General features: G+C 41.8%; 1 protein-coding gene across 1 annotated transcript; it reads left to right on the top strand.

The window, feature by feature from the left end:
- The first annotated feature begins 1,724 nt into the window (after window positions 1–1,724).
- On the top strand, window positions 1,725–22,621 carry LOC137428252 (serine protease 23-like). The gene is made up of 2 exons (XM_068118186.2): window positions 1,725–1,842; window positions 20,347–22,621. Exons 1-2 carry the CDS (start codon window positions 1,832–1,834, stop codon window positions 21,569–21,571), a joined length of 1,236 nt encoding a protein of 411 aa, XP_067974287.2. The 5' UTR covers window positions 1,725–1,831; the 3' UTR covers window positions 21,572–22,621.
- The last annotated feature ends 1,083 nt before the right edge of the window (window positions 22,622–23,704 follow it).

Genomic DNA, 23,704 nt, shown 5'->3' on the forward strand with positions numbered 1-23,704 from the left:
TGCATCAATAACACCGTGTGGGTGGAGTTTTCGGATCCCGTCGGCTCACTCTCGCAGTCGCTACCGTGAGGCCTTGTTTTAATAGCTTGCTTCGAGACTGTGGCTTAATCCGCCATATACCGGAAACCGGGCTGTGACCTGTCGGAGAATTGTTGGCACAACTTGTTGGCGCGAACAACCCAGTTACTGTAATAACTGTATCACAGAGGAAGGGAAAGAAAATGAATCGAAGGGATTTTAACACCTCCAAGACCTTTCATTCAGTAGTTAATTATCCCTAAGGACACTTTTCCCTTCGGCTCAATAACAATTCCTCCCTCGTTCGCTCTTTGGTGAATTAAGGTGTTTATGAAAAATGGCGGCTTTGAATCTGATCTATGCATACCGTGATTTACACCAGTAAATACTATTACTTTTTACCATATGGCACGATCATAAAGTCCATGGAGTGCTAATTATAGGATACCGCTTGGTAGTGACGTCACTAGCGGTGTCCGAACTCCAACTCCAAAACAATTTGCAGTGTGCCGTCCTGTGACGACGAACAAGCCTGCAAAATTGTACCCGGCAGGAGTAATGCCCTGCTGGTGGATTAAGGGGTCTCACTCCTATTAAGAGGAGTGGTCTCAATTGTATGACCATGCATTGTGGCCCTTCGGGGGCATGATGCATGCGTTTGAATGACCATGTGCTTCACCTTGGGGTTGAGGCGCATGTGTATTGTTATTGGGACAGCCTTGTTGACGTTGTGCCTTGACCATGGGGTCAAGGTGCACGTCCAAGGCTGTTCAAATGTTTGACTTTTTACCTTTTTTCTAGTAAAAAAGGCAGGCCTTAATGCTGGCCCCATAAGCACCCGAACTCCAACGTGGAATTTGTACATGATCCGTCATTCCTCAGATCTGTACGTGGAACTTTTACCGGCATCTGCGATGGGGATGGGGAGGGTGACCACCATGGATCCCCGAAACAAATAACCTTTATACCCCACCCATCCCCCAACACCTGTTATGAAGCGTACCGGTTGGAATACCGCTAATCTGTGGGAAAGGGTTGGGAAGGGTCGCGACAGAGATGTCAAGAAACTGGAGGGAGGAGTGGGTGTGGTTTGTAGATGGAGGAGGTTCAGAGCAAAGTAGGCGTGTCTGTCTGTGCCTGTGGATGAGTGAGGGGAGCGACTATCCTGGACCCCACTGGACACGCGCACGGACCCTCCGAGCGGACCCTCCTAGCAGACCTTCCGAGCAGACCCTCCGAGCTGACCCTCCTAGCAGACCCTCCGAGCGAACCCTCCTAGGTGACCCTCCGAGCTGATCCTCCTAGCGGACCCTCCGAGCTGACCCTCCTAGCAGACCCTCCGAGCGGACCCTCCTAGCTGATCCTCCTAGCAGATCCTCCGAGCTGACACTCCTAGCGGAGCCTCCGAGCTGACCCTCCTAGCGGACCCTCCGAGCTGACCCTCTTAACAGACCCTCCGAGCTGACCCTCCTAGCAGACCCTCCGAGCGGATGCTCCGAGCAGACCCTCCGAGCGGATCCTCCTAGCAGACCCTCCAAGCGGATCCTAGCAGACCCTCCGAGCGGATCCTCCTAGCAGACCCTCCGAGCGGATCCTCCTAGCAGACCCTCCGGGCGGACCCTCCTAGCAGACCCTCCGAGCGGATCCTCCTAGCAGACCCTCCGAGCGGACCCTCCTAGCAGACCCTCCGAGCGGATCCTCCTAGCAGACCCTCCGAGCGGGCCCTCCTAGCAGACCCTCCGAGCAGACCCTCCAAGCAGACCCTCCGAGCGGATCCACCGAGCGTACCCTTCGTCGCTCCGCAGGACAGTTCATGTCGCGCAGGTGAGGGCAACAGGTGTATCCATGCATGCACAGCTTTGATCCACCATGATCTCACACGACCCGTCAACGGTCAATCGATATAATTATTACATAAATCGTTATTGAGGACCTGGACTCGTTTTAAATGACGATTTAAATCAATCAGAATGTCCACTTGTGGGATTGTCTCTCTGTGCATGGTAATAATAATAACAATAGTTATTATTATGAGATTTATAATTAAAACTATACAAATGGACACTGTGAGCCAGGCATCCATAATAGTAATTAATTTCGCTGTATAATTTCAATAACAATCGCTCAATTTCAATAATCGCTCAATGTGTCCGTCATTACCCGGCGGACGCAGCGAAAAACGGGGAGTTCATTCATGCCCGTCTGTCCGATTCGTTTATGATCTTCAGTTTCTGATCGTCTGATTATGATCATCAGTTTATGATCGTCTGATTATGATCATCAGTTTATGATCTTCAGTTTATGATCGTCTGATTATGATAATCAGTTTATGATCTTAAGTGTATGATCGTCTGATTATGATAATCAGTTTATGATCGTCTGATTATGATAATCAGTTTATGATCGTCTGATTATGATAATCAGTTTATGATCTTAATTATGATCATCAGTTTATGATCGTCTGATTATGATCATCAGTTTCTGATCTTCAGTCTATGATCATCAGTTTATGATCTTCAGTTTATGTTCGTCTGATTATGATCATAAGTTTATGATCTTCAGTTTATGATCGTCTGATTATTATGATCATCAGTTTATGATCTTCAGCTTATGATCGTCTGATTATGATCATCAGTTTATGATCTTCAGCTTATGATCGTCTGATTATGATCATCCGTTTATGATCTTCAGCTTATGATCGTCTGATTATGATCATCAGTTTATGATCTTCAGCTTATGATCGTCTGATTATGATCATCAGTTTATGATCTTCAGCTTATGATCGTCTGATTATGATCATCAGTTTATGATCTTCAGCTTATGATCGTCTGATTATGATCATCCGTTTATGATCGTCAGGTTATGATCGTCAGTTTATGATTGACAGGTTATGATCGTCCATTTATGATGTCAGATTATGATCGTCAGTTTATGATTGACAGGTTTTGATCGTCAGTTTATGATTGACAGGTTTTGATCGTCAGTTTATGATCGCCCATTTATGATCCTCAGTTTATGATAGTCAGGTTATGATCGTTAGGTTATGATCGTCCGTTTATGATTGTCCGTTTATGATTGTCCGTTTATGATCGCCCATTTATGATCCTCACTTTATGATAGTCAGGTTATGATCGTCCGTTTATGATTGTCCGTTTATGATTGTCCGTTTATGATCGTCCGGTTATGATCGTTCCGATATGATCGTCCGGTTATGATCGTCAAGTTATGATCGTCAAGTTATGATCCTCACTTTATGATAGTCAGGTTATGATCGTCCGTTTATGATTGTCCGTTTATGATTGTCCGTTTATGATCGTCAGGTTATGATCGCCCATTTAAGATCCTCAGTTTATGATCGTCAGGTTACGATCGTCCATTTATGATCGTCCGGTTATGATCGTTCGGATATGATCGTCAAGTTATGATCGTCCGTTTATGATTGTCCGTTTATAATCGTCCGTTTATGATTGACAGGTTATGATCATCAATTTATGATGGTCAGGTTATGATCATCCGTTTATGATCGTTTGTTTATGATCATTCGTTTATGACTGTCAGGTTATGATCATCCGTTTATGATCGTTTGTTTATGGTCATCCATTTATGATTGTCAGTTTATGATCATCAGTTTATGTCATCCATTTATGATCGTCAGTTTATGATCGTCAGTTTATGATTGTCAGTTTATGATCATCAGTTTATGATTGTCAGGTCATGATCATCTGTTTATGATTGTCAGGTCATGATCATCTGTTTATGATCGTCCATTTATGATCGTCAGTTTATGATTGTCAGTTTATGATCGTCAGTTTATGACTGTCAGTTTATGATCATCAGTTTATGATTGTCAGGTCATGATCATCTGTTTATGATTGTCAGGTCATGATCATCTGTTTATGATCGTCCATTTATGATCGTCAGTTTATGATTGTCAGGTCATGATCGTCAGTTTATGATAGTCAGGTCATGATCATCAGTTTTTGATTGTCAGGTCATGATCATCTGTTTATGATTGTCAGTTTATGATTGTCAGGTCATGATCGTCAGTTTATGATTGTCAGTTTATGATCGTCAGTTTATGATTGTCAGTTTATGATCGTCAGTTTATGATTGTCAGTTTATGATCGTCAGTTTATGATTGTCAGTTTATGATCGTCAGTTTATGATCGTCAGTTTATGATCGTCAGGTTATGATTGTCAGTTTATGATCGTCAGTTTATGATTGTCAGTTTATGATCATCTGTTTATGATCATCTGTTTATGATCGTCAGTTTATGATCATCAGTTTATGATTGTCAGGTCATGATCATCTGTTTATGATCGTCAGTTTATGATCATCTGTTTATGATCGTCAGTTTATGATCATCAGTTTATGATTGTCAGGTCATGATCATCTGTTTATGATTGTCAGTTTATGATCGTCAGTTTATGATTGTCAGTTTATGATTGTCAGTTTATGATCGTCAGTTTATGATTGTCAGTTTATGATCGTCAGTTTATGATTGTCAGGTCATGATCATCTGTTTATGATTGTCAGTTTATGATCGTCAGTTTATGATTGTCAGTTTATGATCGTCAGTTTATGATTGTCAGTTTATGATCGTCAGTTTATGATCGTCAGTTTATGATTGTCAGGTCATGATCATCTGTTTATGATTGTCAGTTTATGATCGTCAGTTTATGATTGTCAGTTTATGATCGTCAGTTTATGATTGTCAGTTTATGATCGTCAGTTTATGATTGTCAGTTTATGATCGTCAGTTTATGATTATCAGTTTATGATCGTCAGTTTATGATTGTCAGTTTATGATTGTCAGTTTATGATCGTCAGTTTATGATCGTCAGTTTATGATTGTCAGTTTATGATCGTCAGTTTATGATTGTCAGTTTATGATCGTCAGTTTATGATTGTCAGGTCATGATCATCTGTTTATGATTGTCAGTTTATGATCGTCAGTTTATGATTGTCAGTTTATGATCGTCAGTTTATGATTGTCAGTTTATGATCGTCAGTTTATGATTGTCAGTTTATGATCGTCAGTTTATGATTATCAGTTTATGATCGTCAGTTTATGATTGTCAGTTTATGATCGTCAGTTTATGATTGTCAGTTTATGATCGTCAGTTTATGATTGTCAGGTCATGATCATCTGTTTATGATTGTCAGTTTATGATCGTCAGTTTATGATCGTCAGTTTATGATCGTCAGTTTATGATTGTCAGTTTATGATCGTCAGTTTATGATTATCAGTTTATGATCGTCAGTTTATGATTGTCAGTTTATGATCGTCAGTTTATGATTGTCAGTTTATGATCGTCAGTTTATGATTGTCAGGTCATGATCATCTGTTTATGATTGTCAGTTTATGATCGTCAGTTTATGATTGTCAGTTTATGATCGTCAGTTTATGATTGTCAGTTTATGATCGTCAGTTTATGATTGTCAGTTTATGATCGTCAGTTTATGATTGTCAGGTCATGATCGTCAGTTTATGATTGTCAGGTCATGATCGTCAGTTTATGATTGTCACTTTATGATCGTCAGTTTATGATTGTCAGTTTATGATCGTCAGTTTATGATTGTCAGTTTATGATCGTCAGTTTATGATTATCAGTTTATGATCGTCAGTTTATGATTGTCAGTTTATGATTGTCAGTTTATGATCGTCAGTTTATGATCGTCAGTTTATGATCGTCAGTTTATGATTGTCAGTTTATGATTGTCAGTTTATGATCGTCAGTTTATGATTATCAGTTTATGATCGTCAGTTTATGATTGTCAGTTTATGATTGTCAGTTTATGATCGTCAGTTTATGATCGTCAGTTTATGATTGTCAGTTTATGATTATCAGTTTATGATCGTCAGTTTATGATCGTCAGTTTATGATTGTCAGTTTATGATCGTCAGTTTATGATCGTCAGTTTATGATTGTCAGTTTATGATTGTCAGTTTATGATCGTCAGTTTATGATCGTCAGTTTATGATCGTCAGTTTATGATCGTCAGTTTATGATTATCAGTTTATGATCGTCAGTTTATGATCGTCAGTTTATGATCGTCAGTTTATGATTGTCAGTTTATGATCGTCAGTTTATGATCGTCAGTTTATGATCGTCAGTTTATGATTGTCAGTTTATGATTGTCAGTTTATGATCGTCAGTTTATGATTGTCAGTTTATGATTGTCAGTTTATGATCGTCAGTTTATGATTGTCAGTTTATGATCGTCAGTTTATGATTGTCAGTTTATGATTGTCAGTTTATGATTGTCAGTTTATGATCGTCAGTTTATGATCGTCAGTTTATGATCGTCAGTTTATGATCGTCAGTTTATGATCGTCAGTTTATGATTGTCAGTTTATGATTGTCAGTTTATGATTATCAGTTTATGATTATCAGTTTATGATCGTCAGTTTATGATCGTCAGTTTATGATCGTCAGTTTATGATCGTCAGTTTATGATTGTCAGTTTATGATCGTCAGTTTATGATCGTCAGTTTATGATTATCAGTTTATGATCATCAGTTTATGATTGTCAGGTCATGATCATCTGTTTATGATCGTCCATTTATGATCATCAGGTTATGATCATCCATTTGCGATCCTCAGTTTATGATCGTGGAACAATCTATTTCAAACTAATGTTACATTTTGAACACGAATCGGAAGACAAGTTTTCTCATTATCCGAACTTGGTCTCTGATCTTGCTCCGATCGCGCACATACAGAGAGGGGGAAGATCATCTTTACTCTGTCTGCCTCCCTTTCAAAATCATTCCGAACAGGAAACTCACTGTTTTTAAGGACGTTATAATGGACACAAGCAACAGGCATGGATAACTAATGTAAAGTGTTAGATGGGGTGGTGTAATTGGCACTGGGTAAAATTGTGTGACGATGAAAAAATTATTCGTTCACAAAAAATAATGATAATAAAAATTCGTTTACGTTGCTCTTGATTGCAGTTACCATTGATCATCGGACATTGACGATACAAAGTACCACGTTGTTGCTAAGAGATGGTGACGTCATTCAACCCCCGATCACTCAATGCAACCCAATTCCTAGCTCAGTAGTTTTGGTGTATTGTTGGTAAATCAGAATGAGATCCTTAGAATCTTCCTCGTAAAAATGTTTTTGTTTTTTTTATGAGCAGGTGCAGGTATTTTGTCTGAAATGGAGATGCTTTTATAATCAAGTAGAAGGGGTACCCGGCATTATCCGGTGATGTTCTAATCATGTTGGAATTTTGAAGAAATCAATTTTTACCCCCGCCAGAAGAAAGGGTATTGCATTTGGGTCCGTTTGTTACTTGCCGGAAAAGATTCCGGCAAGTATGTTGATCTGTTCGTTTGTTTGTCTGTCTGTCTGTCTGTCTGTCTGTTTGTCTGTCTGTCTGTTTGCAGCACTGCGTCTACACCGTTGCACGTAGAATCGCCAAACTTTGCACAAATATTGGTCTTGCCCTGGAATAGACTGTGCCCAATTGATGACGTCATCGGTGACGTGGTTTGGCCGCCATCTTGGAAAAACCGAAAAACTTTGCACCTCTATATCTCCGAAAGTACTGAACAGAAAAAATTGAGACATGGCTCATTGTAAAGAACTCTCCATGGGGAATAAAATATGTAAATGATGACGTCATCAGTCACGTGGTTCGGTCGCCATCTTGGAAAAACGGCAAAACGTTGCGCCACTATATCTCCAAAAGTGCTGAACAGAAAAAATTGAGACATGGCTCATTGTAAAGAACTCTCCATGGGGAATAAAATATGTCAATGATGACGTCATCAGTCACGTGGTCGGCCGCCATCTTGGAAAAACGGCAAAACTTTGCACCACGAAATCTCCAAAAGTCCTGAACAGAAAAAATTGAGACATGGCTCATTGTAAAGAACTCTCCATGGGGAATAAAATATGTTAATGATGATGTCATATGTCACGTGGTCGGCCGCCATCTTGGAAAAACGGCAAAACTTTGCACCACTATATCTCCAAAAGTGCTGAACAGAAAAAATTGAGACATGGCTCATTGTAAAGAACTCTCCATGGGGAATAAAATATGTTAATGATGACGTCATCAGTCACGTGGTTCGGCCGCCATCTTGGAAAAACCGAAAAACTCTGCACCTCCACATCTCCAAAAGTCCTGAATAGAAAAAATTGAGGCATGGCTCATTGTAAAGAACTCTCCATGGGGAATAAAATATGTTAATGATGACGTCATCGGTCACGTGGTTCGGCCGCCATATTTGTCCTAAATGGCGGATAAAAAAGTACATTCCGGCAAGTCCTCGGTCTCTGACCGATTTTTCATTTGTTACTTGCCGGAAAAAATTCCGGCAAGAATGTTGATCTGTTCGTTTGTTACTTGCCGGAAAAGATTCCGTCAAGTATGTTGATCTGTTCGTTTGTTACTTGCCGGAAAAATTTTCCGGCAAGTATGTTGATCTGTTCGTTACTTGCCGGAAAAATTTTCCGGCAAGTATGTTGATCTGTTCGTTTGTCTGTTTGTCTGTTTGTCTGTTTGTCTGTTTGCAGCACTGCGTCTACACCGTTGCACGGAGAATCGCCAAACTTTGCACACATATTGGTCTTGCCCTGGAATAGACTGTGCCCAAATGATGATGTCATCAGTCACGTCGTTCGGTCGCCATCTTGGAAAAACGGCAAAACGTTGCGCCACGATATCTCCAAAAGTGCTGAACAGAAAAAATTGAGACATGGCTCATTGTAAAGAACTCTCCATGCGGAATAAAATATGTTAATGATGACGTCATATGTCACGTGGTCGGCCGCCATCTTGGAAAAACGGCAAAACTTTGCACCACTATATCGCCAAAAGTGCTGAACAGAAAAAATTGAGACATGGCTCATTGTAAAGAACTCCACATGGGGAATAAAATATGTTAATGATGACGTCATCAGTCACGTGGTCGGCCGCCATCTTGGAAAAACCGCAAAACTTTGCACTACAAAATCTCCAAAAGTGCTGAACAGAAAAAATTGAGACATGGCTCATTGTAAAAAACTCTCCATGGGGAATAAAATATGTTAATGATGTCATATGTCACGTGGTCGGCCGCCATCTTGGAAAAATGGCAAAACTTTGCACCACTATATCTCCAAAAGTGCTGAACAGAAAAAATTGAGACATGGCTCATTGGAAAGACCTCTCCATGGGGAATAAAATTTGTTAATGATGACATCATATGTCACATGGTTCGGCCGCCATCTTGGAAAAACCGAAACCTCCACATCTCCGAAAGTGCTGAATAGAAAAAATTGAGACATGGCTCATTGAAAAGAACTCTCCATGGGGAATAAAATATGTTAATGATGACGTCATCGGTCACGTGGTTCGGCCGCCATATTTGTCCTAAATGGCCAACAAAAAAGTACATTCCGGCAAGTCCTCGGTCTCTGACCGATTTTTCATTACTTGCCGGAAAAATTTTTCCAGCAAGTATGTTGAGCTGTTCGTTACTTGCCGGAAAAGATTCCGGCAAGTATGTTGATCTGTTCGTTTGTTTGTCTGTCTGTTTGTCTGTCTGTCTGTTTGCAGCACTGCGTCTACACCGTTGCACGGAGAATCGCCAAACTTTGCACACATATTCGTCTTGCCCTGGAATAGACTGTGCCCAATTTATGACGTCATCGGTCACGTGTTTCGACCGCCATCTTGGAAAAACCGAAAAACTTTGCTCCTCAATATCTCCGGAAGTGCTGAATAGAAAAAATTGAGACATGGCTCATTGTAAAGAACTCTCCATGGGGAATAAAACATGTTAATGATGACGTCATTGGTCACGTGGTGCGGCCGCCATCTTGGAAAAACGGAAAAATTTTGCACCTCCATATCTCCGAAAGTGCTGAATAGAAAAAATTGAGACATGGCTCATTGGAAAGAACTCTCCATGGGGAATAAAATATGTTAATGATGACGTCATCGGTCACGTGGTTCGGCCGCCATATTTGTCCGAAATGGACAACAAAAAAGTACATTCCGGCAAGTCCTCGGTCTCTGACCGATTTTTCATCTGTTTGTCTGTTTGTCTGTCTGTCTGTCTGTTTGCAGCACTGCGTCTACACCGTTGCACGTAGAATCGCCAAACTTTGCACACATATTGATCTTGCCCTGGAATAGACTGTGCCCAATTGATGACGTCATCGGTGACGTGGTTCGGCCGCCATCTTGGAAAAACCGAAAAACTTTGCACCTCTATATCTCCGAAAGTACTGAACAGACAAAATTGAGACATGGCTCATTGTGAAGAACTCTCCATGGGGAATAAAATATGTAAATGATGACGTCAGCAGTCACGTGGTTCGGTCGCCATCTTGGAAAAACCGAAAAACTTTGCGCCACGATATCTCCAAAAGTACTGTACAGAAAAAATTGAGACATGGCTCATTGTAAAGAACTCTCCATGGGGAATAAAATATGTTACTGATGACGTCATATGTCACGTGGTCGGCCGCCATCTTGGAAAAACGGCAAAACTTTGCACCACTATATCTCCAAAAGTGCTGAACAGAAAAAATTGAGACATGGCTCATTGTAAAGAACTCTCCATGGGGAATAAAATATGTTAATGATGACGTCATCAGTCACGTGGTCGGCTGCCATCTTGTAAAAACGGCAAAACTTTGCACCACAAAATCTCCAAAAGTGCTGACCAGAAAAAATTGAGACATGGCTCATTGTAAAGAACTCTCCATGGGGAATAAAATATGTTAATGATGATGTCATATGTCACGTGGTCGGCCGCCATCTTGGAAAAACGGCAAAACTTTGCACCACTATATCTCCAAAAGTGCTGAACAGAAAAAATTGAGACATGGCTCATTGTAAAGAACTCTCCATGGGGAATAAAATATGTTAATGATGACGTCATGTATCACGTAGTTCGGCCGCCATATTTGTTCTAAATGGCCAATAAAAAAGTACATTCCGGCAAGTCCTCGGTCTCTGACCGATTTTTCATTACTTGCCGGAAAAGATTCCGGCAAGTATGTTGATCTGTTCGTTTGTTACTTGCCGGAAAAATTTTCCGGCAAGTATGTTGATCTGTTCGTTTGTTTGTCTGTCTGTCTGTTTGTCTGTCTGTTTGTCTGTCTGTTTGTCTGTTTGCAGCACTGCGTCTACACCGTTGCACGGAGAATCGCCAAACTTTGCACACATAATGGTCTTGCCCTCTAATATACTGTGCCTCAATGATGACGTCATCAGTGACGTGGTTCGGCCGCCATCTTGGATAAACCGAATAAATTTGCACCTCTATATCTCCGAAAGTACTGAACAGAAAAAATTGAGACATGGCTCATTGTAAAGAACTCTCCATGGGGAATAAAATATGTTAATGATGACGTCATATGTCACGTGGTCGGCCGCCATCTTGGAAAAACGGCAAAAATTTGCACCACTATATCTCCAAAAGTGCTGAACAGAAAAAATTGAGACATGGCTCATTGTAAAGAACTCTCCATGGGGAATAAAATGTTAGTGATGACGTCATTGGTCACGTGGTTCGGCCGCCATCTTGGAAAAAGTTTGCAACTCTATATCTCCGAAAGTGCTGAACAGAAAAAATTGAGACATGGCTCATTGTAAAGAACTCTCCATGGGGAATAAAATATGTTAATGATGACGTCATCAGTCACGTGGTTCGGCCGCCATCTTGGAAAAACCTAAAAACTTTGCACCTCCATATCTCTGAAAGTACTGAATAGAAAAAATTGAGACATGGCTCATTGTAAAGAACTCTTGATGGGGAATAAAATATGTTAATGATGACGTCATCAGTTACGTAGTTCGGCCGCCATCTTGGAAAAACCGAAAATCCTACCACCTCCATATCTCCCAAAGTGCTGAATAGAAAAAATTGAGACGTGACTCATTGTAAAGAACTCTCCATGGGGAATAAAATATGTTAATGATGGCGTCATAGGTCACGTGGTTCAGCCGCCATCTTGGAAAAACCGAAAAACGTTGCACCTCCATATCTCCAAAAATGCTCAATATAAAAAATTGAGACATGGCTCATTGTAAAGAACTCTCCATGGGGAATAAAATATGTTCATGATGACATCATCGGTCACGTGGTTCGGCCGCCATATTTGTCCTAAATGGCCGATAAAAAAGTAAATTCCGGCAAGTCCTCGGTCTCTGACCGATTTTTCATTTGTCTGTTTGTCTGTTTGTCTGTTTGTCTGTTTGCAGCACTGCGTCTACACCGTTGCACGTAGAATCGCCAAACTTAGCACACATATTGGTCTTGCCCTCTAATATACTGTGCCCAAATGATGACGTCATCGGTCACGTGGTTCGGCCGCCATCTTGGAAAAACCGAAAAAATTTGCACCTCGATATCTCAAAGTGCTGAACAGAAAAAATTGAGACATGGCTCATTGTGAAGAACTCTCCATGGGGAATAAAAGATGTTAATGATGACGTCATCAGTCGCGTGGTTCGGCCGCCATCTTGGAAAAACCGAAAAAATTTGCACCTCCATATCTCCAAAAGTACTGAACCAAAAAAATTGAGACATGGCTCATTGTAAAGAACTCTCCATGGGGAATCAAATATGTTAATGATGACGTCATCAGTCACGTGGTTCGGCCGCCATCTTGGAAAAACTTTGCACCTCTATATCTCCGAAAGTGCTGAACAGAAAAAATTGAGACATGGCTCATTGTAAAGAACTCTCCATGGGGAATAAAATATGTAAATGATGATGTCATATGTCACGTGGTCGGCCGCCATCTTGGAAAAACGGCAAAAAATTTGCACCACTATATCTCCAAAAGTGCTGAACAGAAAAAATTGAGACATGGCTCATTGTAAAGAACTCTCCATGGGGAATAAAATTTGTTAATGATGACGTCATATGTCACGTGGTTCGGCCGCCATCTTGGAAAAACCGAAAAACCTAACACCTCCATATCTCTGAAAGTGCTGAATAGAAAAAATTGAGACATGACTCATTGTAAAGAACTCTCCATGGGGAATACAATATGTTAATAATAACGTCATCGGTCACGTGGTTTAGCCGCCATCTTGGAAAAACCTAGCACCTCCATATCTCCGAAAGTGCTGAATAGAAAAAATTGAGACATGGCTCATTGTAATGAACTCTCCATGGGGAATAAAATATGTTAATAATGACGTCATCGGTCACGTGGGTTAGCCGCCATCTTGGAAAAACCTAGCACCTCCATATCTCCGAAAGTGCTGAATAGAAAAAATTGAGACATGACTCATTGTAAAGAACTCTCCATGGGGAATAATATATGTTAATGATGACGTCATCGGTCACATGGTTCGGCCGCCATATTTGGCCTAAATGGCCGATAAAAAAGTACATTCCGGCAAGTCCTCGGTCTCTGACCGATTTTTCATTACTTGCCGGAAAAATTTTCCGGCAAGTATGTTGATCTGTTCGTTACTTGCCGGAAATTTTTTTCCGGCAAGTATGTTGATCTGTTCGTTTGTTTGTCTGTCTGTCTGTTTGTCTGTCTGTTTGTCTGTCTGTTTGTCTGTTTGCAGCACTGCGTCTACACCGTTGCACGGAGAATCGCCAAACTTTGCACACATAATGGTCTTGCCCTCTAATATACTGTGCCTCAATGATGACGTCATCGGTGACGTGGTTCGGCCGCCATCTTGGAAAAACCGAATAAATTTGCACCTCTATATCTCCGAAAGTACTGAACAGAAAAAATTGAGACATGGCTCATTGGAAAGAACTCTCCATGCGGAATAAAATATGTAAATGATGACGTCATCAGTCACGTGGTTCGGTCGCCATCTTGGAAAAACGGCAAAAAGGTTGCGCCACTATATCTCCAAAAGTGCTGAACAGAAAAAATTGAGACATGGCTCATTGGAAAGAACTCTCCATGGGGAATAAAATATGTAAATGATGACGTCATCAGTCACGTGGTTCGGTCGCCATCTTGGAAAAACGGCAAAACGTTGCGCCACTATATCTCCAAAAGTGCTGAACAGAAAAAATTGAGACATGGCTCATTGGAAAGAACTCTCCATGGGGAATAAAATATGTTAATGATGCCATCATATGTCACGTGGTCGGCCGCCATCTTGGAAAAACGGCAAAACTTTGCACCACTATATCTCCAAAAGTGCTGAACAGAAATAATTGAGACATGGCTCATTGTAAAGAACTCTCCATGGGGAATAAAATATGTTAATGATGACGTCATCAGTCACGTGGTCGGCCGCCATCTTGGAAAAACGGCAAAACTTTGCACCACAAAATCTCCAAAAGTGCTGAACAGAAAAAATTGAGACATGGCTCATTGTAAAGAACTCTCCATGGGGAATAAAATATGTTAATGATGACGCCATCGGTCACGTGGTTCGGCCGCCATCTTGGAAAAATGGGAAAACTTTGCACCACTATATCTCCAAAAGTGCAGAATGGAAAAAATTGCGACATGGCTCATTGTAAAGAACTCTCAATGGGGAATAAAATATGTTAATGATGACGTCATATGTCACGTGGTTCGGCCGCCATCTTGGAAAAACCGAAAAATTGTGCACCTCCATATCTCTGAAAGTGCTGAATAGAAAAAATTGAGACATGGCTCATTGTAAAGAACTCTCCATGGGGAATAAAATATGTTAATGATGACATCATAGGTCACGTGGTTCGGCTGCCATCTTGGAAAAACCGAAAAACGTAGCACCTCCATATCTCCAAAAGTGCTGAATAGAAAAAGTTGAGACATGGCTCTTTGTAAAGAACTCTCCATGGGGAATAATATATGTTAATGATGACGTCATCTATCACGTGGTTCGGACGCCATATTTGTCTTAAATGGCCGATAAAAGAGTACATTCCGGCAAGTCCTCGGTCTCTGACCGATTTTTCATTTGTCTGTTTGTCTGTTTGTCTGTTTGTCTGTTTGCAGCACTGCGTCTACACCGTTGCACGGAGAATCGCCAAACTTTGCACACATATTGGTCTTGCCCTGGAATAGACTGTGCCCAAATGATGATGTCATCAGTCACGTCGTTCGGTCGCCATCTTGGAAAAACGGCAAAACGTTGCGCCACGATATCTCCAAAAGTGCTGAACAGAAAAAATTGAGACATGGCTCATTGTAAAGAACTCTCCATGCGGAATAAAATATGTTAATGATGACGTCATATGTCACGTGGTCGGCCGCCATCTTGGAAAAACGGCAAAACTTTGCACCACTATATCGCCAAAAGTGCTGAACAGAAAAAATTGAGACATGGCTCATTGTAAAGAACTCCACATGGGGAATAAAATATGTTAATGATGACGTCATCAGTCACGTGGTCGGCCGCCATCTTGGAAAAACCGCAAAACTTTGCACTACAAAATCTCCAAAAGTGCTGAACAGAAAAAATTGAGACATGGCTCATTGTAAAAAACTCTCCATGGGGAATAAAATATGTTAATGATGTCATATGTCACGTGGTCGGCCGCCATCTTGGAAAAATGGCAAAACTTTGCACCACTATATCTCCAAAAGTGCTGAACAGAAAAAATTGAGACATGGCTCATTGGAAAGACCTCTCCATGGGGAATAAAATTTGTTAATGATGACATCATATGTCACATGGTTCGGCCGCCATCTTGGAAAAACCGAAACCTCCACATCTCCGAAAGTGCTGAATAGAAAAAATTGAGACATGGCTCATTGAAAAGAACTCTCCATGGGGAATAAAATATGTTAATGATGACGTCATCGGTCACGTGGTTCGGCCGCCATATTTGTCCTAAATGGCCAACAAAAAAGTACATTCCGGCAAGTCCTCGGTCTCTGACCGATTTTTCATTTGTCTGTTTGTCTGTTTGTCTGTTTGCAGCACTACGTCTACACCGTTGCACGTAGAATCGCCAAACTTGGCACACATATTGGTCTTGCCCTCTAATATACTGTGCCCAAATGATGACGTCATCAGTCACGTGGTTCGGCCGCCATCTTGGAAAAACCGAAAAATTTTGCACCTCGATATCTCAGTGCTGAACAGAAAAAATTGAGCCATGGCTCATTGTAAAGAACTCTCCATTGGGAATAAAACATGTTAATGATGACGTCATAGGTCACGTGGTTCGGCCGCCATCTTGGAAAAACGGCAAAACTTTGCACCACTATATCTCCAAAAGTGCTGAACAGAAAAAATTGAGACATGGCTCATTGTAAAGAACTCTCCATGGGGAATAAAATATGTTAATGATGACGTCATCAGTCACGTAGTTCGGTCGCCATCTTGGAAAACCCGAAAAACTTTGCACCACTATATCTCCAAAAGTGCTGAATAGAAAAAATTGAGACATGGCTCATTGTAAAGAACTCTCCATGGGGAATAAAATATGTTAATGATGTCATATGTCACGTGGTCGGCCGCCATCTTGGAAAAACGGCAAAACTTTGCACCACGAAATCTCCCAAAGTGCTGAACAGAAAAAATTGAGACATGGCTCATTGTAAAGAACTCTCCATGGGGAATAAAATATGTTAATGATGACGTCATATGTCACGTGGTCGGCCGCCATCTTGGAAAAACGGGAAAACTTTGAACCACTATATCTCCAAAAGTGCAGAATGGAAAAAATTGAGAGATGGCTCATTGTAAAGAACTCTCCATGGGGAATAAAATATGTTAATGATGACGTCATGTATCACGTAGTTCGGCCGCCATATTTGTTCTAAATGGCCGATAAAAAAGTACATTCCGGCAAGTCCTCGGTCTCTGACCGATTTTTCATCTGTCTGTCTGTCTGTCTGTTTGTCTGTCTGTCTGTTTGCAGCACTGCGTCTACACCGTTGCACGTAGAATCGCCAAACTTTGCACAAATATTGGTCTTGCCCTGGAATAGACTGTGCCCAATTGATGACGTCATCGGTGACGTGGTTTGGCCGCCATCTTGGAAAAACCGAAAAACTTTGCACCTCTATATCTCCGAAAGTACTGAACAGAAAAAATTGAGACATGGCTCATTGTAAAGAACTCTCCATGGGGAATAAAATATGTAAATGATGACGTCATCAGTCACGTGGTTCGGTCGCCATCTTGGAAAAACGGCAAAACGTTGCGCCACTATATCTCCAAAAGTGCTGAACAGAAAAAATTGAGACCTGGATCATTGTAAAGAACTCTCCATGGGGAATAAAATATGTTAATGATGACGTCATATGTCACGTGGTCGGCCGCCATCTTGGAAAAACCGAAAAACTTTGCACCACTATATCTCCAAAAGTGCTGAACAGAAAAAATTGAGACATGGCTCATTGTAAAGAACTCTCCATGGGGAATAAAATATGTCAATGATGACGTCATCAGTCACGTGGTCGGCCGCCATCTTGGAAAAACGGCAAAACTTTGCACCACGAAATCTCCAAAAGTCCTGAACAGAAAAAATTGAGACATGGCTCATTGTAAAGAACTCTCCATGGGGAATAAAATATGTTAATGATGACGTCATATGTCACGTGGTCGGCCGCCATCTTGGAAAAACGGCAAAACTTTGCACCACTATATCTCCAAAAGTGCTGAACAGAAAAAATTGAGACATGGCTCATTGTAAAGAACTCTCCATGGGGAATAAAATATGTTAATGATGACGTCATCAGTCACGTGGTTCGGCCGCCATCTTGGAAAAACCGAAAAACTCTGCACCTCCACATCTCCAAAAGTCCTGAATAGAAAAAATTGAGGCATGGCTCATTGTAAAGAACTCTCCATGGGGAATAAAATATGTTAATGATGACGTCATCGGTCACGTGGTTCGGCCGCCATATTTGTCCTAAATGGCGGCTAAAAAAAGTACATTCCGGCAAGTCCTCGGTCTCTGACCGATTTTTCATCTGTCTGTCTGTCTGTTTGCAGCACTGCGTCTACACTGTTGCACGTAGAATCGCCAAACTTTGCACACATATTGGTCTTGCCCTGGAATAGGCTGTGCCCAATTGATGACGTCATCGGTGACGTGGTTCGGCCGCCATCTTGGAAAAACCGAAAAACTTTGCACCTCTATATCTCCGAAAGTACTGAACAGAAAAAATTGAGACATGGCTCATTGTAAAGAACTCTCTATGGGGAATAAAATATGTAAATGATGACGTCATCAGTCACGTGGTTCGGTCGCCATCTTGGAAAAACGGCAAAACGTTGCGCCACTATATCTCCAAAAGTGCTGAACAGAAAAAATTGAGATATGGCTCATTGTAAAGAACTCTCCATGGGGAATAAAATATGTTAATGATGACGTCATATGTCACGTGGTCGGCCGCCATCTTGGAAAAACGGCAAAACTTTGCACCACTATATCTCCAAAAGTGCTGAACAGAAAAAATTGAGACATGGCTCATTGTAAAGAACTCTCCATGGGGAATAAAATATGTTAATGATGACGTCATCAGTCACGTGGTCGGCCGCCATCTTGGAAAAACGGCAAAACTTTGCACCACGAAATCTCCAAAAGTGCTGAACAGAAAAAATTGAGACATGGCTCATTGTAAAGAACTCTCCATGGGGAATAAAATATGTTAATGATGATGTCATATGTCACGTGGTCGGCCGCCATCTTGGAAAAACGGCAAAACTTTGCACCACTATATCTCCAAAAGTGCTGAACAGAAAAAATTGAGACATGGCTCATTGTAAAGAACTCTCCATGGGGAATAAAATTTGTTAATGATGACGTCATATGTCACGTGGTTCGGCCGCCATCTTGGAAAAACCGAAAAACTTAGCACCTCTATGTGTCCAAAAGTGCTGAATAGAAAAAATTGAGACATGCCTCATTGTAAAGAACTCTCCATGGGGAATAAAATATGTTAATGATGACGTCATCGGTCACGTGGTTCGGCCGCCATATTTGTCCTCAATGGCCAATAAAAAAGTACATTCCGGCAAGTCCTCGGTCTCTGACCGATTTTTCATCTGTCTGTTTGTCTGTCTGTCTGTTTGTCTGTCTGTTTGCAGCACTGCGTCTACACCGTTGCATGTAGAATCGCCAAACTTTACACACGTATTTGTCTTGCCCTGGAAGAGACTGTGCCCAATTGATGACGTCATCGGTCACGTGGTTCGGCCGCCATATTGGAAAAACCGAAAAACTTTGCACCTCCATATCTCCGAAAGTGCTGAATAGAAAAATTGAGACATGGCTCATTGCAAAGAACTCTCCATGGGGAATAAAATACGTTAATGATGACGTCATCGGTCACATGGTTCCGCCGCCATATTTGTCCAAAATGGCAGATAAAAAAGTGCATTCCGGCAAGTCCTCGGTCTCTGACCGATTTTTCATTTGTTTGCTTGTTTGTCCGCACAGAATAAATATAATTTTTCTCTACAACCGTTGGTCTGATTGACAGGATAGGAGAAACTCACCATAGGTGCAACTCCACCTGTAGAATGTTTTAAGGATAATTATGACGTCATATGTCACGTGGTTCAGCCGCCATCTTGGAAAAACCGAAAAACTTTGCACCTCTATATCTCTGAAAGCGCTGAATAGGAAAAATTGAGACATGGCTCATTGTAAAGAACTCTCCATGGGGAATAAAATATGTTAATGATGATGTCATAGGTGCCTCCAGTATGACGTCATAATTCGACAAGTACAAAACTTCATCCAATCAAGATGAAATTTCTTGAGAGCCATGTCGGCATAAACTGGTGGAGAAAAAAATTAATAATGATGACGTCATTGGTCACGTGGTTCGGCCGCCATCCTGGAAAAACCGAAAAACTTTGCAACTCTATCCGAAAGCGCTGCATAGAAAAAATTTAGACATGGCTCATTGTAAAGAACTCTCCATGGGGAATAAAATATGTTAATGATGATGTCATAGGTGCCTCCATTATGACGTCATAATTCGACAAGTACAAAACTCCATCTGATCAAGATTAAATTTCTTGAGCATAATCTCGGAATAATTAAGTTTCGAAAAAAAATAATGATGACGTCACCGGTCACGTGGTTCGGCCGCCATATTTGTTTTAACACAAGAGCCTTAAAAAACACTGAAAATACATCCTGGTGAGGGTTTGCAATCTCTGATTGCTCTTTTTCTTGTTATTTTTGTTTTTTTGCCCAAGACACTTCCTGACACTGACGAAACTGAAAGTTTGACGAATATCCGTTTGGCCATCTGTGATTAAAAAATGGAGACACAGACAGTCAAACAGCCCTCATCGTATTGATGAAGCCACCATTTTAAAACACCAATGACACTGTGACACGTCACCACAAATGAGCTCTGATTACCTATCAACTTTGTCTCTGTCTCCTCTTCAATCCCCACACACTTCCCCAGGGTTTGTGGACGAGACATTATGACATCACAAGCGGTTTTGCTGTGGTTCAGCTACCTGATGACAATCATGTGCCTGCCAACTGCGGTGGCAGGAAATATGTCCACGGCCAAACATGTCCTCCCTGGGTTCCCACATCTAAGACGGCTCCGCACAATCTCTCTGCCGCCCGCCGACTTCTCCGCCTCGTTAAAAACTACAAATGGCGACTTCCAGTTACCCAAGATCCCGATGCACGTCTGCGCATCGCCATCTTCCTCGTGCGTCTCCAATTCAAACCTCTCTGACATTTCAGAGGTTTACGGCTATGAAACCATATATGCCAATGGTGCACGCACCTGCACCGAAGTACAGGTGGATGTAGCAGAGATGACAGGAAAAAGGAAAGATTCCTCCAGACGTTCCAGACGACAGGTATATGGATCTGACGGACGCTTCAGCATCACCGACAAGGTGTTCGTGCTGCGCCACCCATTTGCCACGGCCGTCAAACTGTCCACGGGCTGCTCAGGTGTGCTCGTGTCCGAAAAGCACGTCCTCACAGCCGCTCACTGTCTGCATGATGGCCATGGTTACCTGCACAGAGCCAAAGGTTTACGCGTGGGATTTCTGCATCTGAGGCGCGCGCGGAAAAGGAGCCGGTCGCTCTTGAGGAGTCAGCCAGGTGGACGGTCTCGGAGAGATGCACCTGAGCTGTCGTTCCGCTGGAGCCGCGCCCGACGCACGATGCTCCCCAAGGGATGGATCCAGGCGAATGGAAACGACACCACGGCCGTCAATTTCGACTACGCTGTGGTGGAACTGCGACGGCCGCACAGGCAGCGATACCTGGAGGTCGGCGTGAGCCCTTCAGCGGGAAGCCTTCCTGGAAAGAGGATCCATTTCTCTGGCTTCGATGACGATCGTGACGACGCACTGGTGTACCGCTTCTGCACGGTGACAGAGGAAAGCCCTGAGCTGATGCTGCAGAGGTGCGACGCGCGTCCGGGAGCAAGCGGTTCGGGTGTCTACGTGAGACGTTGGGACCCAGGTGAAGGACGGTGGAGTCGCCGCCTTGTTGGGGTTTTCTCGGGACACAGGTTGGTGGAGCTGGAAGGTACCGAGGATGGAGATCCCGGAGAGACGAAGGATTTCAACGTGGCCGTGCGAATCACGCCACTCAAACTCGCGCAGATTTGTCTCTGGCTCAAGGAAAGCCAGGTGAAGTGCACACAGGGGTGGCAATGACGACCTGTGTGACATCACATGGAAGCTTCCCGTCAATCTTAAGAGCAAAACAGGTTCAAGTTGTAAAACAGCATTTTTAGATCCAATCATTATACAAGATACATTTCACCACTCTCTTCATATCAGGCATCATTGGTAGGCCTCAGGTAGACCATATTGCTGTGTTGCCCTTTAGAATTACCCTTCATTTACATTACCTTTAGAATTACCTACAAGCACAATGGGATTCTGCAGGGATTCAAATCGTTTTCAAAATTCAAATCCTTTTTTTGCAGGAATTCAAAGTTCAAATTCCAGACACCGTCTTGATATGCCCATCTCGTCTCCTTACATGCTTACAAAAATATATCCTTACCAATCCATCCGGAATTCTGAAAGGTTCCAAAGAGTTATTCTAAAGGGTAATTTTAAAGGGTTTTAATGGGTAATTCTTATGGGTTATAAAGAGTAATTTTAATGGGTTCTAAAGGATTCTAAATGGTAATTCCAATGGGTTCTAAAGGGTAATTCTAAAGGGTAATTCTAAGGGGTTTTAAAGGATAATTCAAAAGGGTAATTCTAAGGGGTTTTAAAGGATAATTCAAAAGGATTCTAATGGGTAATTCTGAAGGGTATTCCTAATGTGTTCTAAAGTGTTCTAAAGAGTAATTATAAAGGGTTATAAATGGTAATTCTAAAGGATTCTAAAGAGTAATTATAAACGGTAATTCCTATGGGTGCTATAGGATAATTGTAAAGGGTTCTAAAGGGTAATTTTAATGGGTTCTAAAGGATTCTAAATGGTAATTTCCAATGGGTTCTAATGGGTAATTCTGAAGGGTATTCCTAATGTGTTCTAAAGTGTTCTGAAAAGTAATTATAAAGGGTTATAATTTTATTTTATTTTATTTTTTTGTTTTTTTTGTATACTGAATCGAGGCTCGTGAAAGAGCTAACATTTACTTCACAAACAAATCAACCAGACAAACAAAATATATAAAAAGAGGGAGCGGAAGACAACATGGGGAGAGAAGGGGAAGCACACAAACACAACATTTGAGAGCAGGGAGATGTGTGGAAGGGAGAGGGCTTGGGGGGAAGAGGCGTGGGAAGGGGGGGGGGGGGGGACGGAGAAGTATAAAACACAAGGACACCAAGGACTTCCAGGACAGAAGTTGGTATTTCAAAAAAGTGGAATTGGGGTGAAATTAGCGGGGGTAGAAAAGATCAAGGTTTTGGATGGGGGAAGATAAGAGATGGTGGTGAACAGCTGTTTTAAAGACCTGGAGGGTGGAGTGGGATTGAAGAGAGTGAGGGAGTTTGTTCCAGAGGCGGGAGAAAAGAGGAATGAAGGAGTGAAGGTGAGCAGAGAGTCTTGATTTTGGCAGTTTAACCATAAGAGGGTTGCAGGCAGATCTTGTGTGACCTGTAGGAATATTTGCGGGACAGAGCCCAGAGAGAGCTGGGGGGGCAAGGCCAGTAGAAGTCGGAAAGACCACCAACTTGCCTGCGGTGAGTGAGTGAGAGGCCCTCGGAGTTAGCTTCATCGCAGGAGATTCCAATGATTCTGAACGCTTTGGTTTCAACAGTGTGAAGACGAGCTAGGTGTGAGGCAGGAGCACCAGCCCAGAGGGGAGAGCAGTATTCCATTGAGCTGCGGATGAAAGGCTTCTAAAGGATTCTAAAGAGTAATTCTAAATGGTAATTCCTATGGGTGCTAAAGGGTAATTGTAAAGGGTTCTAAAGGGTAATTCTACTGGGTTCCAAATGGTAATTCTAAAGGGTTCTTCTTCTAAAGTTATTCTAAACTCTAAAGGGTGATTTTAAAGGGTTTTAATGGGCAATTCTAATGGGTTCTAAACTAATTCTGGAGGGTTTTTTAGGGTTCTAAAGGGTCATTCTAATGCGTTCTCAAGAGTAATTATAAAGGGTTCTAAATGGTAATTCTAGAGGTGTTCTAAAGGGTAATTCTAGACGGTTCTAAAGGGTAATTCTAGAGGGTTCTCAAGGGTAATTCTAGAGGGTTCTAAAGAGTCATTCTAAAGGGTAATTCCTATGGGTGCTAAAGGGTAATTCTAATGGGTTCTAAATGGTAATTCTAAAGGGTTCTTCTTCTAATGGGTAATTCTGAAAGGTTCCAAAGAGTTATTCTAA

The sequence above is a fragment of the Myxine glutinosa genome, chromosome 5 (genome assembly GCF_964187855.1).
Source record: "Myxine glutinosa chromosome 5, kmMyxGlut1.1, whole genome shotgun sequence".
In the NCBI taxonomy this organism is placed as follows: domain Eukaryota; kingdom Metazoa; phylum Chordata; class Myxini; order Myxiniformes; family Myxinidae; genus Myxine; species Myxine glutinosa.